Source organism: Fusarium solani, assembly GCF_023522795.1.
Source record: "Fusarium solani strain SB1 chromosome Unknown bctg00000007, whole genome shotgun sequence".
Taxonomy (NCBI): Eukaryota; Fungi; Ascomycota; class Sordariomycetes; order Hypocreales; family Nectriaceae; genus Fusarium; species Fusarium solani.
Window position 1 is genome coordinate 2,844,729 of NW_027072150.1, and position 13,415 is coordinate 2,858,143.

Consider the following 13,415-nt stretch of genomic DNA (forward strand, 5'->3'; position numbering starts at 1 on the left):
ACCCTTGTCAGTGCAATGCAACAGAAGATCAACCAGCCCACCTTATCCGTATTTGGCAGCTCGGAATTCTTCCACTTGTTGGTTGAGATCCAGCGTGCATACCGGCACCCTCGGAAACCTACTTGTGCACCCGGGTAGCTTAGTTGAGCGATAGATACTCCACTACTTGGAGGCGAAAGTCGAGGAACCTAATATCCTTGCCATTCCTCGAGCTGAATTTTCACTAAGCCCACGCTCGGGAGTTTGCGCGAGCCCAGCTGACAGATCATGATGCTTCGCTGTCCCATCGATAATACGGATTCAATTTGTGTGATACGCCTATAGGGTACAGCACTCAAGACATTTAGGCTCGGCTGGCTCATGATGAATATCGTGGAGATATGTTATCTATCAGCTTCTCAACGCTCCTTGCGGAATATGTAGCAGTTGGTATTGAGCTTGGCAGGTGCCAGAGGGGCAAAACAGTATTTTTGATGTTTGGTGAGACGGTTCTGATCTTTCAATTCTCGTCCGAAGCAAGTATAGGGATGAGGTAGATGCATCTTCATGGTCCCTACGCGATTATCCTTGGTGCCCTCCACGATGGTGGTGAGGACTGGGGTACTCGTCTTTCAAGACGCTCACCCAGCCTGCGGACTAGGTCAGCAAGCGGCGCAGCTTTTATATCCTCTTTTCTTGTTTGGCGTCTGCTCTTTCGTGTTGAATTCATAGTCAACAACAAGTAAACGAGACATCTTTGCCGTTGAAGTCTGCAAGATGACCCACCATCGCTCGTGAATGTGAAAGTAGTAAAGTTCAAAGTTATTCCCAGGTCTTGGAATTACTAAGAGAGTGTGTGTAAAGCAATTGAATCCAACGGTGGGTATCACAAGGTGCTTCTACGGCAGATAGGCCATCGCTTTACATCTTTCAGAAGGGACACCAGCTTACCGGGCTGTCTTGGGCTTGCCCATCCTTGAGCACCGCTTTTTACCCCGTCTACCACACTGCATATTACCCTAGATCACTCACACATAACTTATTAACAATGCCTAGCATGGTCCCTAATCTAAAAGTCAACGTATCGGCTCAACCTATTGGGAATTTGGGACTGAATGGTGGGTTTTGATACCCTTGCTTTCCTCTCTTCTGCAATACCAGTTTAGCTATTCCGTTGCTATCACCCATTAAAGGCAGGAGTATTTTATAACGCGGCTTTGACCGGGGTATCGGTCCTCATGAATTAAGTCGATGGTATTGACCACGGTTGTCCGCCAACCGACGCAGCTCAGGGGCCGGCAATTTCTCAACCGCCGTGGTTTGCCGGTCCGGGTCCGCCTCACCTCTTGGTAGCGCACTAGCCTCTACAAGAAAGTTACGGAGTAAAAAAAGACAGCCTTCTTCTATCCTTCTTCGCTGTCTATAACACACGCTACTCTTCCCTTCTATGCACACCCGATACCCTGAACCGGCAAACCATTCTTTACTCGTTTTACCGACATAAACGCCATGGCTGGAAACATAAAGAAAATACCGGAGAGCGTCCTAGTATTCGGCGCCACTGGCAGAGTCGGCCACCAAGTGACCAGATTCCTCCAAAAACAACATCCCAATATTCGCCTAGGCTTGTGTCGTCAAATGAATCAAAGAGAGCCAGGCTCGAAAAGTCCTGGCCGTCGTCAGAAGCTGTCATAGCCGACTTCTTTGACGAGCCGCCGCTCCACAAGGCTGTAACGGATATAGAGGCTGTCTTTGTGGTCACACCTGGGTCCATCGACGAGCAGACGGCCATGTCCAATCTGGTCAAGGCTCTAAAGGAAAGTGGAAATAAGATTATCCATATCCTTAGTATGGTCGCTATGTTTCCTGAATTTGATACTCGACGTATTCCCCAGTGGCTTATAGATCACCACCCTCTCAACTTGCCCACCCAGTCGCCCATCGCCAGAAAGATCCTTCAAGACAGTCTTCTCCCGGTTACCTTTCTCAATACTGGCACTACCTTCATGGAGACCTTTTTCTGGATGCAGAGATCACTCAGGGAAGAGCATAAGTTGATCTGGCCGAGCAGGGCGGTGCCCTACATGTCCATTGCGGACGTTGGAGAGATTGCCGCACGGCTATTGTTATCGTCGGATGAGAGGCATATTGGACTATTCCACACCATCAACAATGGGAAGGATCTCCTACGTGTTGAAGACGCCGCTAAGACTATGAGTCGTGTGTGGAAAACGCCCATTTCCTCCAACACAACCAAGGAGGGGTTCTTCAAGCAGTACTCTGCTATACCAGAAGGGAGAAGAGAGTACCTGTGGCGATTTTTCCAGTTTGAAAAGGACAATGAACTCTGCTGGGTGTTGAATGATTGTGCTGAAAGACTGCTCGGGAGGAAACCGGTTACCTTGGAACAGTGGTTGCTCGAGAATCAGTCTGCCATCCTTGGCAAGGGACCAGTCAATAAGCTGGAGACTTGACATTAGACATATCCAGTATTTCCTCTAGTGTTGAACACGTTTTGCAGAGTGTTGTAATGAGCCGAAAGATAACAATCGATCGCAGCCACGGCATTGCGTGATGTCTAGGACAGCGGGATCAGGTAGATTCAAGGCCGGCCAAAGAGCGGCAAAGAAGCGACAAGTGCTGTCACCTCCACAAACCGAGGGGGCGGTCTAGATGCAATCCAGATATGCAGCAGTCGGTCAGTGTCTTCCCCAGATCCAAGATCTCCGGCTATTCAGAGTTGCGGGGTAGACGTGGCTTGAAGCCACCGGAATGCCGGCCTGGACCGGATTTTCCGGGTTGTGCCTTGGTTGTCACGCTGAATCTGGAGAAGCTGTCTTGGCAACTTGAGATCCGCGTTGGGCTTAGAAAGGTCAAAAGACAGCACCGTTTGCCGTATGTCATGGACAGACCTCAAGTCTACAGCCCAGCTTGAATAGACAATCGACGCCCAACGCAACAACCGCCTTTCGTCCTTCCTGCCCGATAATGTCTCCCAAAGAAGCCCTCGATGGTGCACACACCACTCATCATGTAGAGGAGGCGCGAACCTCGGGTTTTGAGGAGAAACCGAAAGCCAACGTCGACAACATTCGCAATGACGCGGCCGTCAACATCTTGGAGCAGTATGCTGGTAATCCAGAGTGGAGTGATGTTGAGGAGAAATATCTTGTGCGAAAGATTGACAGGAAGCTGATGCCTTTGATGTTCCTCACCTACGGGCTGCAGTACTACGACAAGTCCATGTTGTCTCAAGCAGTAGGTCTACAAACAGCTCGATCTGCATGTGACTGTCTGACAGGGGGTAGGCCGTCTTCGGATTGCGTCAAGGCCTACATCTCGAAACCGGGAACAGATTCAGCTTCTCATCGTCCATCTTCTACATTGGTTTCATTGCTGGGGCCATGCCGACAATCTTAATGGCTCAGCGCTATCGCATTGAACGTGTTGCCGCCACTGTCGTCGGCATCTGGGGCGTTTGTCTGCTGGCAACCATGGGATGCCGGGACTACCGTGGCCTCTACGCACAGAGATTCTTTCTGGGATTTCTTGAATCTGGAATCTCCCCCATGTTCATGCTGATTGTCGCGGGATTCTATAAGAAGGATGAACAAGCCATAAGGATTGGCTTTTGGTTCAGCGCGAGTGAGTGGCTCTGACTCTTCTTTTCTCTTCTACCCGACTGATGAAACCGTACTAATCTTTCTTAGACGGGTTCATCTCCATCGTCAGCCCATTAGTGAACTGGGGCGTGGGACACATCTCCAGCGGCCCGCTCAGCCCCTGGCAGTACATGTATCTCGTTGCCGGCTGCTTGACCGTTGTTTGGGCATTCATCATCCTCTTCTTCATGCCACCCGACCCGATCCACGCAAAGAACTTGTCAGACAGGGAGCGATACATTGCTGTCTCCAGATTGCGAGTCAACAATGCCGGAGTGCGCAACACGCACTTCAAATACAAGCAAGCACTCGAGATTCTGGTTGATCCCCGTTTCTGGCTCTCCTTCGCCATGGCGGTGTCGATCATGATTGCCAACGGACCCATCTCGACCTTCATCGCAATCGTAATTGGCGGGTTTGGGTTCACCCCCTTCCAGAGCTTGCTGCTTGTCATGCCTGCTGGGTTCGTAGCTGGTATTGAAGGTCTCGCTGTGTGTTACTGTGCCTACAAGTTTCCGATGTGGAGGACTTGGTTGATCGTCGTAACTCTGCTTCCCACCATCACAGCTTCGGCCCTACTCTGGCAACTGCCGAGATCCTCCAAAGGTGGACTTTTGGTTGGAGTTTATATGCTGGGCGGCTTTGCCGCCCCATACTCAGTGCTCATGGGTCTTCAAACCGCGAACACAGCTGGCTACACGAAGAAGTCGCTCAATGCTTCCGGGTTGTTTCTCGGATACTGTATCGGTATGTGGCCGACGCCTCCTTCTTTATCTCGCCGTCTATCCAATTCCTGGCAGTTCCGTTGGGAGCGAGATGACTGACCAGTTCAAGGAAACATCATCGGACCCCTTGTCTTCAAATCATCCGACGCCCCTGCCTACGGCCCAGGCTTCACTGCTGTCCTAATCACATCGATAATTGCAGGGGCTCTGGCCATCTGCTACCGATATTTGTGTATCTGGGAAAATGCTCGGCGCGACCGAGTTGGTGAGCCTGAAAGATATGAGCATGCTTACGACGACGACATCACAGACATGAAGGTGTGTGTGTTGCTGTAATTGCGCCCCGGGCACATTAACTAGACTAACTCTTCATAGAACCCCCAATTCAGGTATTCTATCTAAGGGCTTGCCGTGGACATGTCTGAGGAGGCGATTGGCCTTTGTGCAGAGACGGTTGGCTGAACCTCACTTGAGGACTTGTGGTATGAGGATTTCGTTCAGGTCAATCGATGAACCCATGTCGCCTCAAATTTGGATGATTACATTGTCCCATGCCATAGCCTGGATCGCCCCATCTAATCAGTTACGTAGCTCATAGTAGAGCTGTCTGTTATGGCACTTTTGTTGACCCTTGCTCAATTATTACTGCGCGTGACGTTTCGGTTCCCTTCTGATGGCCCTTACTATGAAACTAATAGGAATTTCCACATATGCATAATATGAGGAATTTAAAAACGACTCAACCAATGTACATACAGTGCTATCTATTGTCATGGCACGGTTATTTCATCACAAAGAAACTAACGAGGACTATAGCGCCTTGAAGGGCGTGTAAGTGACGGTCTTCTGGCTCGGCTATCCCATCAAGGGCCGGGCTTCAACTATAACAAAGAACACATTATCAACACATCACAGCATTGTATCCTAATGCTAATACAGTGGTCTTTGCGTGTAAGTGACGATGGTCTGTTATGTCTTACTACATGTCTACACTTGAAACTCGGCCAGTTGCTTCACATGAGCCTGGGAAATACTTCCTACTGTTCCAGTGAATCCATCCTTCCTGACGGACTCGAGCGTGGTGTTTAAAGCCTCGTTGTCATCAGTGTCCGACAAGGCCCAGCCTGTCGCCACCTTCAGGATATGATCAAAGTCTACCTGGTCAACACTGCTGGGCGGAGGTCGCCATGCAATATGGTCATCTGGTCGTACCAGGACGGCGTCACTCTCCCAAACCGCCCTCGCATGATACTCTTGCGGTAGATGCACGGGGGTGAGTGGGACGCCGAGTCGCGATGCAACTGTTTCGAACTTGGTGGCCCACCTTCTATCCGATGTGAAATCGACGATTGTAAATCCTGGGCCAAAGAGATCAAAAATACTCGTTTTGCCGTCACTTAGAAAAACATGCGGTGCCCGCGCACCAGGCCAGGTTGAAGGGATGTAGCGGCGATAATCCCACTCTGGTTCGTCTTTGGCCTGGTCCTGGTCCTTCAGAATAATAGGAGAACCGTTGTATCTGTACCCCATCTCAATACCATGGTCCAGGTTCTCGCCATTATGCGCAAGCACGTGGGCCTTGATTCGTTCTCGGAGGGCCAAGCCATCCTTGGTGCTGGCCGACAGTGTCCCAGGGACAGCCTCCAAGACCCAGCCAACGTAGTCCTGGTGGACTTTGTGGTGCACACCAGAGCGTTCAATATTTCGGACGGCCACTGGCTTGCGTTCCACCTCGTAAGACTGTAACAGGCCACTCCCGCCCCAGCCCTTGATCACGGCCGCGAGCTTCCACCCGAGATCAAAACTATCGCCCACAGCTGTGTTCATGCCATATCCTCCAGTTGGGATGTTCTGGTGTGCGGCGTCACCCACAAGAAAGACACGTAGGCTATCCGAGACGAAGCGTTGCGCGATAGCAATACTTGGGCGCCAAGCGCTGCACACGAGGACCTCGTCAATCGTGACGGGGAACGGGCCTTGCGAGCCACCCAGCACCTTGTAGACAGACTCCTTGGGGTCTAGTGACTTCCAGTCTGTGTCGAGAGAAATGGGCAAGTGGGCGGTCCACGTATCGACTTCGTCTTGAGATATTAGAACGCCTCCGCTGGTGAAGAAGATGTGCCAGAACTGGCCTTGCTTTTGAAGCTTGGTGAGGTCGCGGGACTTGAAATGAACGAGAAACATGGCCATCGGTCTAGATGTGGATGGAGCATGTCCGTCAGCTATCGCCAATAGGTCGCGGGGTATGGAAGTGTCCACTTACGCTGGACCACCCACCAGCTCACTCTTGAGGGTCTTTCGTACCCGGCTCCCAGCACCATCACAGCCTGCGAGATATTGGGTCTGCACGAGCCTGATCTCGCCGCTCTCGGTGTTGACGATGGTGGACTGGACACCACCATCAGTCTCGGTAAAGGTTTCAAGTTTCCAGCCAAAGCACGAGTCGATGAGCGGCTCAGCCTGGATCTTGGTCTTGAGCCAAGCTTCAAAGACGGCCTGGCTGCAACGCTGATATGGAGTTCGGGGCATGGATCCGTCATTTCGTGAGGCGATCTGCTTTCTCCATGCGTTTGGTGAAGAAAGATCCTGGGCACCCGCGCGTCAGCCAGTTCAGGATATCTCACCTGCAACTCATAGGGTGATGCCAGTACTAACCCACTTTGAGATAATCTGTCCATCGTCGGAGAGCCCAGAGCTGAAGATGACATCGAACGAGTAGTCCTGGCCAACGCCTGCGTCATGACACGGTTAGTTAGTGGGGTATGTTTGAAGAAAGTGCCCTTGTTTCGTTTGACTCACCAAGATCTCTGAGGCCCTGAGAAATGCCCAATCTGTTGAATAATTCCATGCTCCTACAGTTGGTGACATCCATCTTTGGCCACTTGGTTGTGTCCAAGTTGCGCTCGATGAGCATGCTCCGGACGCCCTGCTGAGCAAGCTGCAGGGAAAGGAGAAGTCCCGACGGGCCAGCTCCAGCAATCAAAACGGGGGCATCGTACCTCTCCGACTTGACTGAGGATTCAGAGATGGCTGCAGAAGGCATGATGACAGGCTGCAAGTAAGTGCCGGGGTTTTGGTGTTTTATTGGCTGAATTGGTTCGTCTTGATAATGATATCAGTGGTATGTATGTGTTGGTTCATAAAAGAGTCTTTTGAAACTATCTTGTATATACCTAGATAAGACGATTCACGTCTTTTCTGGAACCTGAAACGCAGACACAGCCTCGCATAACTACGCTCCGTGCTGCTGCCGGGGGCCTTCAGATGACACGCCGGGAGCGGGATGACCGTTCTTCACCGTGCCCACATCTGGACTTGGGGGGGCCAATCACGGCACTTGGTGTCGGACTGAAATTCCGAGTCTTGACAAGGGTGTCACTGAAATAACAAAACAAGAAGTAAAAGCAAAACGTGCTGCGCGGCATTAGATTGATATGTCTCGACGCTCATCAAAGCAGGTAGGTACATGTAAGAACTTGAGGTTAATTCAATAATTTTTTTTTTTTTTTTTTTAAAAAAAGCTCACTTTCCAAGAGATATTTCCTCATTTGTAAACATAGTGACGAGCGTTCATCTCATCTTGGAGGTGGTGGAGCAGATACAGGGTAGGAGTTGGGGTCTCGATCACCAAACCACCTTGTCCAGGTAGCGACTAGACTAAACCAACTCCGTTTTGGTGGCATCTAACCCCGCATTCAGGACCCATAATTCGTCTGGGGAAGGGGAACGCACCTTGGTTGGACTGCGCTGTTGACGTCCAAGCCAGAGTGCCAACTTTCCCCCCTTCCCCATCATCAATCAACATCCTCTGCGCCTTGAGGCCCAATTGCCTGGCATAATCTGAATCCAGAACCAGACCCTGACCTGCCTGCCCCAATTTGCTTGCTCTTTGCCATTTGTTCTTCTTGTCCCTGTTGCTGCCTCGCCTCTCCCGCTCGCGCCGATGGATCCGAATGAATCTGCCGCGGCCATCGAAGCGGTGCAACAGACGCCCAAAGGCAGCGCGGACTGGCCATGGGTAATGCTCAAGGGCCACCGAGCTTGCCTTGAGTGCAGGAGGTAATATTCTTTGTTCCCCCGTGACTCGCCGGCCTCAGCAGTTTGGCTGCATCCTACTAACGCGTCCCCGGGTTCGCTCGTCACAGGAAGAAGACAAAATGTACAATAACACTGTCACGTCTTTGGCTTGCCAAGTATCATTGACCTTGGGCTTAGGTGACATGCGACAGCCCATCTGCGGGCTCTGTCAAAGAACGGGCGGTTCGTGTACGTTTCCCACCAAGAGGAAAACACCAGAGTTCCGTCGTCCGCCCTCCAAGAACAACAAGAAGCAGAAGATTGATTCCGACAGACTCGGTACCATGATCGCCGCCGCTCACAATTGTCCAAGTCACACTCTAACTGCTGACAACTTGCACCAGAGCGTCTTTTTGACCTGCTCGAATCTAGAGTCGTCGACGGGACAGCCTTGGATAAGCCGTCATCCCAGCATTCTGATGGCCCGAGGCCCTCCGCCTCCTCCCCTGGCGACGCCGACCAGAATGCTTCAGCTACGCCTGACTCTGCCGCCGACACCGCCGACCGGTATTCGGCAGACAACCAAACCTGCAGCAGATCGTCCGGGAGAAGCCCGCTCTCGGGGTCTTCTCATCGACCAAAAACACCAGAAACCTTCGATCAAGCTAATCACAACCTTGACATCCCGACAGAGCTATCAATCGAACTCGTCCGTATTTTCTTTGACAAAATTCAACCCTGGCTACCATTGCTTCACAAACCAAGGTTTCTGGCGCGCTTCATGCCAGATGCCGAGTCAGGCGTGACCAGGGCTGCGAGCTATTCCACCGAGGAGGCGCTCTTGTTGCACGGCGTATTTGCCCTGGCTGCGCGCTACTCTAGCCACCCTTATCTTTGCAACCTCTCAACGTGGGAATGCGGTGCACAGTTTGCAGCCAGTGCCGTTCAGTGTTACAAACGCCTCCGAGCTGAAGAGGCCGATCCGAGCTTGCTGTATCTCCAAGGCTGTATCCTACTCGCTTGCTACCAATACACGTCTGGCCCCAGTCACACAGCGTGGATTCTCAATGGCGTCTGCGTTCGGTTAGCGTACGATCTGGATCTCTGCAACATGGACGAGTGCCTTGATGCCTCCCAGACTGCGTCGGCAGAGTGGACTGACCTTGAGGAACGACGACGAGCATTCTGGATTGTCTGGGAGCTGGACACATTTGGGTCAACCATGGCGAGGCGGCCAAGTGCCATAAATCGCAACAGAATGGCAGTGCGCCTCCCTGTCAACGACGAGGCCTGGTTTGCTGAGCAGCCTGTTGACTCCCCGATACTCGACTCGAGGCCAGGGGAGGCTTGGAAGATCCTCTTCGACTCGCCCAACCAAGACGAGCGCGCATGGTTCCTTTTAGCAAACTTTCTCATGGCCATATGCTACGACACCTACTCTAGCCGGCATGCCTATCCGCAAGAGCAAAAGGAACTCGCCGACGCGGTTACGTGCCTGAATCTCGCCATAACGCAACGCTTTGGTCTGGAAATCCACCCCATTCTATTCAACTCTGAGCAATTCGCCAAGTCTAACTGGATCATCGGCATGCATTTAATGCTCATCACTTGCCGCAACTTTGTTTCTATGATGCAGGAATCCAGTGCCGTGGTCAATATACGTGAGCTCTCCCGTGTATTACTGCACTGGCATCCTGAGTATGTTTCCCTGAGCCATCCTTTTCTTGCATGTGCCTTGCTCCCAGCCTCGATGCAGCAGCCTGCGCAAGAATCAAATCAGTTGCCCAGTGAGAACTGGGACGCTCATCGAGATCTGATTCAACTGGTATTGACACGGTTTGCTTCTGTTTGGAAGCTGGGGTCGATATTAATAGGTGAGAGCCGCCCCCCTCCCCCTGCTCCCCAGCATTCCCAGCGAGTATCATCAGCTGAAACAGGCCCAGACGTTGCTGCCATGTTCGGTCGAGGGACCGAATTGTCAGATCAGGAGCTTTCTTTGGTAAAATACTTTGCTATTTACTTCCCGCACCCGCTCGCGTCAAAGAGCCCGGGAAGCACAAACAAAGCACAACGCATGGTTTCGGATGAGATCGTTGATGGAGGTAACTGGCTCGAGCCTGGCGAGTTCACATACCGTGACATGGGGCTGAGCGACTTATCCGCGGATTTGTGCAGACCAGAGAATGCCTTGTCTGGGCCCTTGAATATGCACGGCATTAGTGATGATGTGGGGGAGATAACCTTGGACATGATGGACGATTGGAGTTCACGTCTGGAACTTGAGTACATTCGCGATGACGACCATCACTTTAATTATCTGCAACTATAAAGCCGTGAGGCAAAGGATAGCACAAGGCTGTTAATTGATATCTTGAAATAAAACATACGCTCTGCAGTGCCATGCGCCTGCTTCAGAGCCACTAGCACTGTGCCTAAACACTTACAGCTTGGCCTCTCCTGAAGACGACGGAAGGTCTACAAACTTCCTGTACTCTGCGAGACATTCAGGGTTCGCCACCGAGTCAATATTGGCCACCCTGGACTTGCACACAATGGCCTTGACCACCATCTCGATGACCTTGCCATTGGATGTGCAGGGAATATCATTGACGTGAAGGATATGTGCGGGGACGTGCCTAGGGGAGAGTTGCTCTCTGATTGCCTCTTGAATCTGGCCACGGACCTGGTTGAAATCAGAGGCACTGGTCTTGAGGAACAGCAAGACCTGCTCGTCGCTTTCGCCAGGGCGTCGCTGTCCAACTGCGATGCAGTCTTGGACCTGGGAGAAATGATCTACCACGGCGTAGATCTCGGCCGTGCCGAAGCGTATGCCTTTGTTACAAACATCAGTACGCGATGACGGATTCCTGGGGGGTGGAAGGGGAAGCCAAACCTCCAGGGTTGAGAACGCCGTCGCTGCGGCCAAGAATGGCGTAGCCGCTAGTGGTAGGGTTTCTCTGCACAAAGTCACCATGGCACCACACGCCCGGGAACCTGTCAAAATAGGCCTTGCGGTACTTTTCGCTGTCTCTGTCTCCCCAGAAGCAGACGGGCATGCTGAAGAAAGGGGTTGTGATGACCAAGTCGCCCTTGTCTCCAGCCTCGTCAACATTGCAGCCTTGATAGTCCCACACTTGGACGTCCATGCCCAGCTGAGGCGAAGCGAGCTCTCCGTCGTGGATGGTCGATAAGAAATTGCCACTGAGAACTATGGGATGGTGTTAGTTTCTCCGACATATCGGACTAGGGGCACACCTGCTTCCGCCGACAAGGTCTGTTCCACCGGAGCCGCTGAATAGCCCCACGTAACTGGGCATCGTGTCTCTGAACCAACGGGACGTTTCTGCCGATAAAGGAGACCCGGAGGAAACGACGAGGCGGAGGTTCTGGAGGGCCTCGGTCCTCTTGAAGCCGGACTGTTTCAGGGCGTTCAGAAGCTTGGGACTGGTTCCCCAATGAGTCACCCTGATTTCCATACATCAGCACGGTGAGTTAAAGTTGGCAGCAAGGTGCAAACTCACCCTTGCTCCTCCAAGAGATGGATCTGAAATGCCGCGTTTGGATACAGCGGGCTTCCATCGTAAAGAACGATACGGGAGCCAACGCTTAGAGAACCTATCAAGTAGTTCCACATCATCCAGCCTGTCTGGAAAGGGAGTCAGCTTTCTTGGTGTCGGTCACCTTTGGACTCGAAGAGTATACTCACCGTCGTGTACTGGTAGTATGTCGACTCGCTGTTCATGTCGTTGGTGAGAATGAGCTCTTTCTTTTGTTGAAGGAGAGCACCGCCGCCCGAGTGACAGATGCCTAGAATAGTCTCGGTCAGCTGGTAATGCAGATGACTTAGGAGAAAGCTGCCTGATGACACGAACATTTCGGGACTCCCGTGGTGCCAGACCTATGAAATGGTCAGAAAGGAGACACCCCTGGAGTGGTCTCTTTATCCTCCCCCCTTTTTCTTCTCGGGGCAACTCACGAATACAAGATGTAAATGGGATGATCAAATGGCACTTGCTCGTACCGCAGCGGAGACGGCTGCACGTCGAGAAACTGGTTAAGTGTGATGCTGTCGACCATACTGTCAGTCTCGTTCAATACGGGGTTTTCAAGAGTTAGAGGAAGGCTCACCAGCCAGGATCAGGTAGAAGCGAGCCCGTAATGACGACAACCTTTCCCAGCTCAGGAACACGCTTTCGCAAGTGCGCGAGGGCCGTGGTGAGCTTCTCATGCAAAATGCGCCGTTTCCCGGCGTATAGCACCTCTGTATCGACGAAAATAATCTTTGGTTGAATCTGGGCGTATCTGCTGACAATACCTGCAGCTCCCATATCCGGCGCCATGGAGGAGAATATGGCCCCAACCGCGCCCGAGGCGAGAAGGACGACGACGGCCTCGACAGAGTTGGACAGGACGCCTGCATAACGCCCCAGTCTCTGGTCAGTGTGCCTCATACAGTAGCACACCTGGGAGTTACTCACCAGCAACGCGGTCGCCTCTTCCTACCCCGGCTGCCCTCAAGGCGGCCGTGTACAGGGCCACCTGGCTATGCAGCTGCCGCCAGGTCAGATGCCGCCAATGCGTCCCAGCCTCACGGCAAGCAGACACAGCGACGCTGTCGGGATGAGTATTCAACCCCACAGCGAAAATGTTCTCTGCGAAGTTGATTCGTGCCCCGGGGAACCACTCAGGTCGAGGCCACACATTGTTTATGCCGTTGGCCACCTTGTCCGGGGGGTGACTATAAACAACACCACAGAAAACCCACACTGCTTTTGCAAAATCCTCGAGATTCTCCACAGACCATTTGTGAACGTCTTGGTAGGACTGCAGGCTGACCCTGTAAGCTCTGTTGACGTATCGTCGAAAGGCGTCGAGCCTCGTGGCGCCAGGGAACGGGTGCCTCCACACGCCAGCAGCTACGTCTTGGGCTCGAGGGGAGATTGTTTCGGGCATCATTGTCATTTCGAGAGAATGCTAACAAATCGATCAAGCAAGGTGGCTTGTTGGATCTTTGCTTGCTGACAGGCAGTGC

General features: G+C 52.2%; 5 protein-coding genes across 5 annotated transcripts; 3 read left to right on the forward strand and 2 right to left on the reverse strand.

Moving 5' to 3' along the window:
- Positions 1 to 1,769: 1,769 nt before the first annotated feature.
- Positions 1,770 to 2,453, forward strand: MRS44_011851 (uncharacterized protein; the record flags this gene model as incomplete). The annotated part of the gene is made up of 1 exon (XM_046274322.2): positions 1,770 to 2,453. The coding sequence occupies one exon, from the start codon at positions 1,770 to 1,772 to the stop codon at positions 2,451 to 2,453; it is 684 nt and encodes a 227-aa protein (XP_046124665.2).
- Positions 2,454 to 2,967: 514 nt separating this feature from the next.
- MRS44_011852 (uncharacterized protein) lies at positions 2,968 to 4,768 on the forward strand (the record flags this gene model as incomplete). Its single annotated transcript, XM_046282913.1, has 5 exons — positions 2,968 to 3,237; positions 3,288 to 3,624; positions 3,690 to 4,388; positions 4,476 to 4,684; positions 4,742 to 4,768. The coding sequence occupies 5 exons, from the start codon at positions 2,968 to 2,970 to the stop codon at positions 4,766 to 4,768; spliced, it is 1,542 nt and encodes a 513-aa protein (XP_046124664.1).
- Positions 4,769 to 5,353: 585 nt separating this feature from the next.
- MRS44_011853 (uncharacterized protein) lies at positions 5,354 to 7,409 on the reverse strand (the record flags this gene model as incomplete). Its single annotated transcript, XM_065619890.1, has 4 exons — positions 5,354 to 6,560; positions 6,630 to 6,952; positions 7,022 to 7,098; positions 7,166 to 7,409. The coding sequence occupies 4 exons, from the start codon at positions 7,407 to 7,409 to the stop codon at positions 5,354 to 5,356; spliced, it is 1,851 nt and encodes a 616-aa protein (XP_065475962.1).
- A 1,114-nt stretch (positions 7,410 to 8,523) lies between these two features.
- On the forward strand, positions 8,524 to 10,712 carry MRS44_011854 (uncharacterized protein; the record flags this gene model as incomplete). Its single annotated transcript, XM_065619891.1, has 2 exons — positions 8,524 to 8,722; positions 8,788 to 10,712. 2 exons carry the CDS (start codon positions 8,524 to 8,526, stop codon positions 10,710 to 10,712), a joined length of 2,124 nt encoding a protein of 707 aa, XP_065475963.1.
- A 111-nt stretch (positions 10,713 to 10,823) lies between these two features.
- On the reverse strand, positions 10,824 to 13,345 carry MRS44_011855 (uncharacterized protein; the record flags this gene model as incomplete). The annotated part of the gene is made up of 9 exons (XM_065619892.1): positions 10,824 to 11,215; positions 11,277 to 11,591; positions 11,637 to 11,848; positions 11,905 to 12,029; positions 12,090 to 12,190; positions 12,256 to 12,281; positions 12,360 to 12,461; positions 12,512 to 12,797; positions 12,862 to 13,345. The coding sequence occupies 9 exons, from the start codon at positions 13,343 to 13,345 to the stop codon at positions 10,824 to 10,826; spliced, it is 2,043 nt and encodes a 680-aa protein (XP_065475964.1).
- Between the last annotated feature and the right edge of the window lie 70 nt (positions 13,346 to 13,415).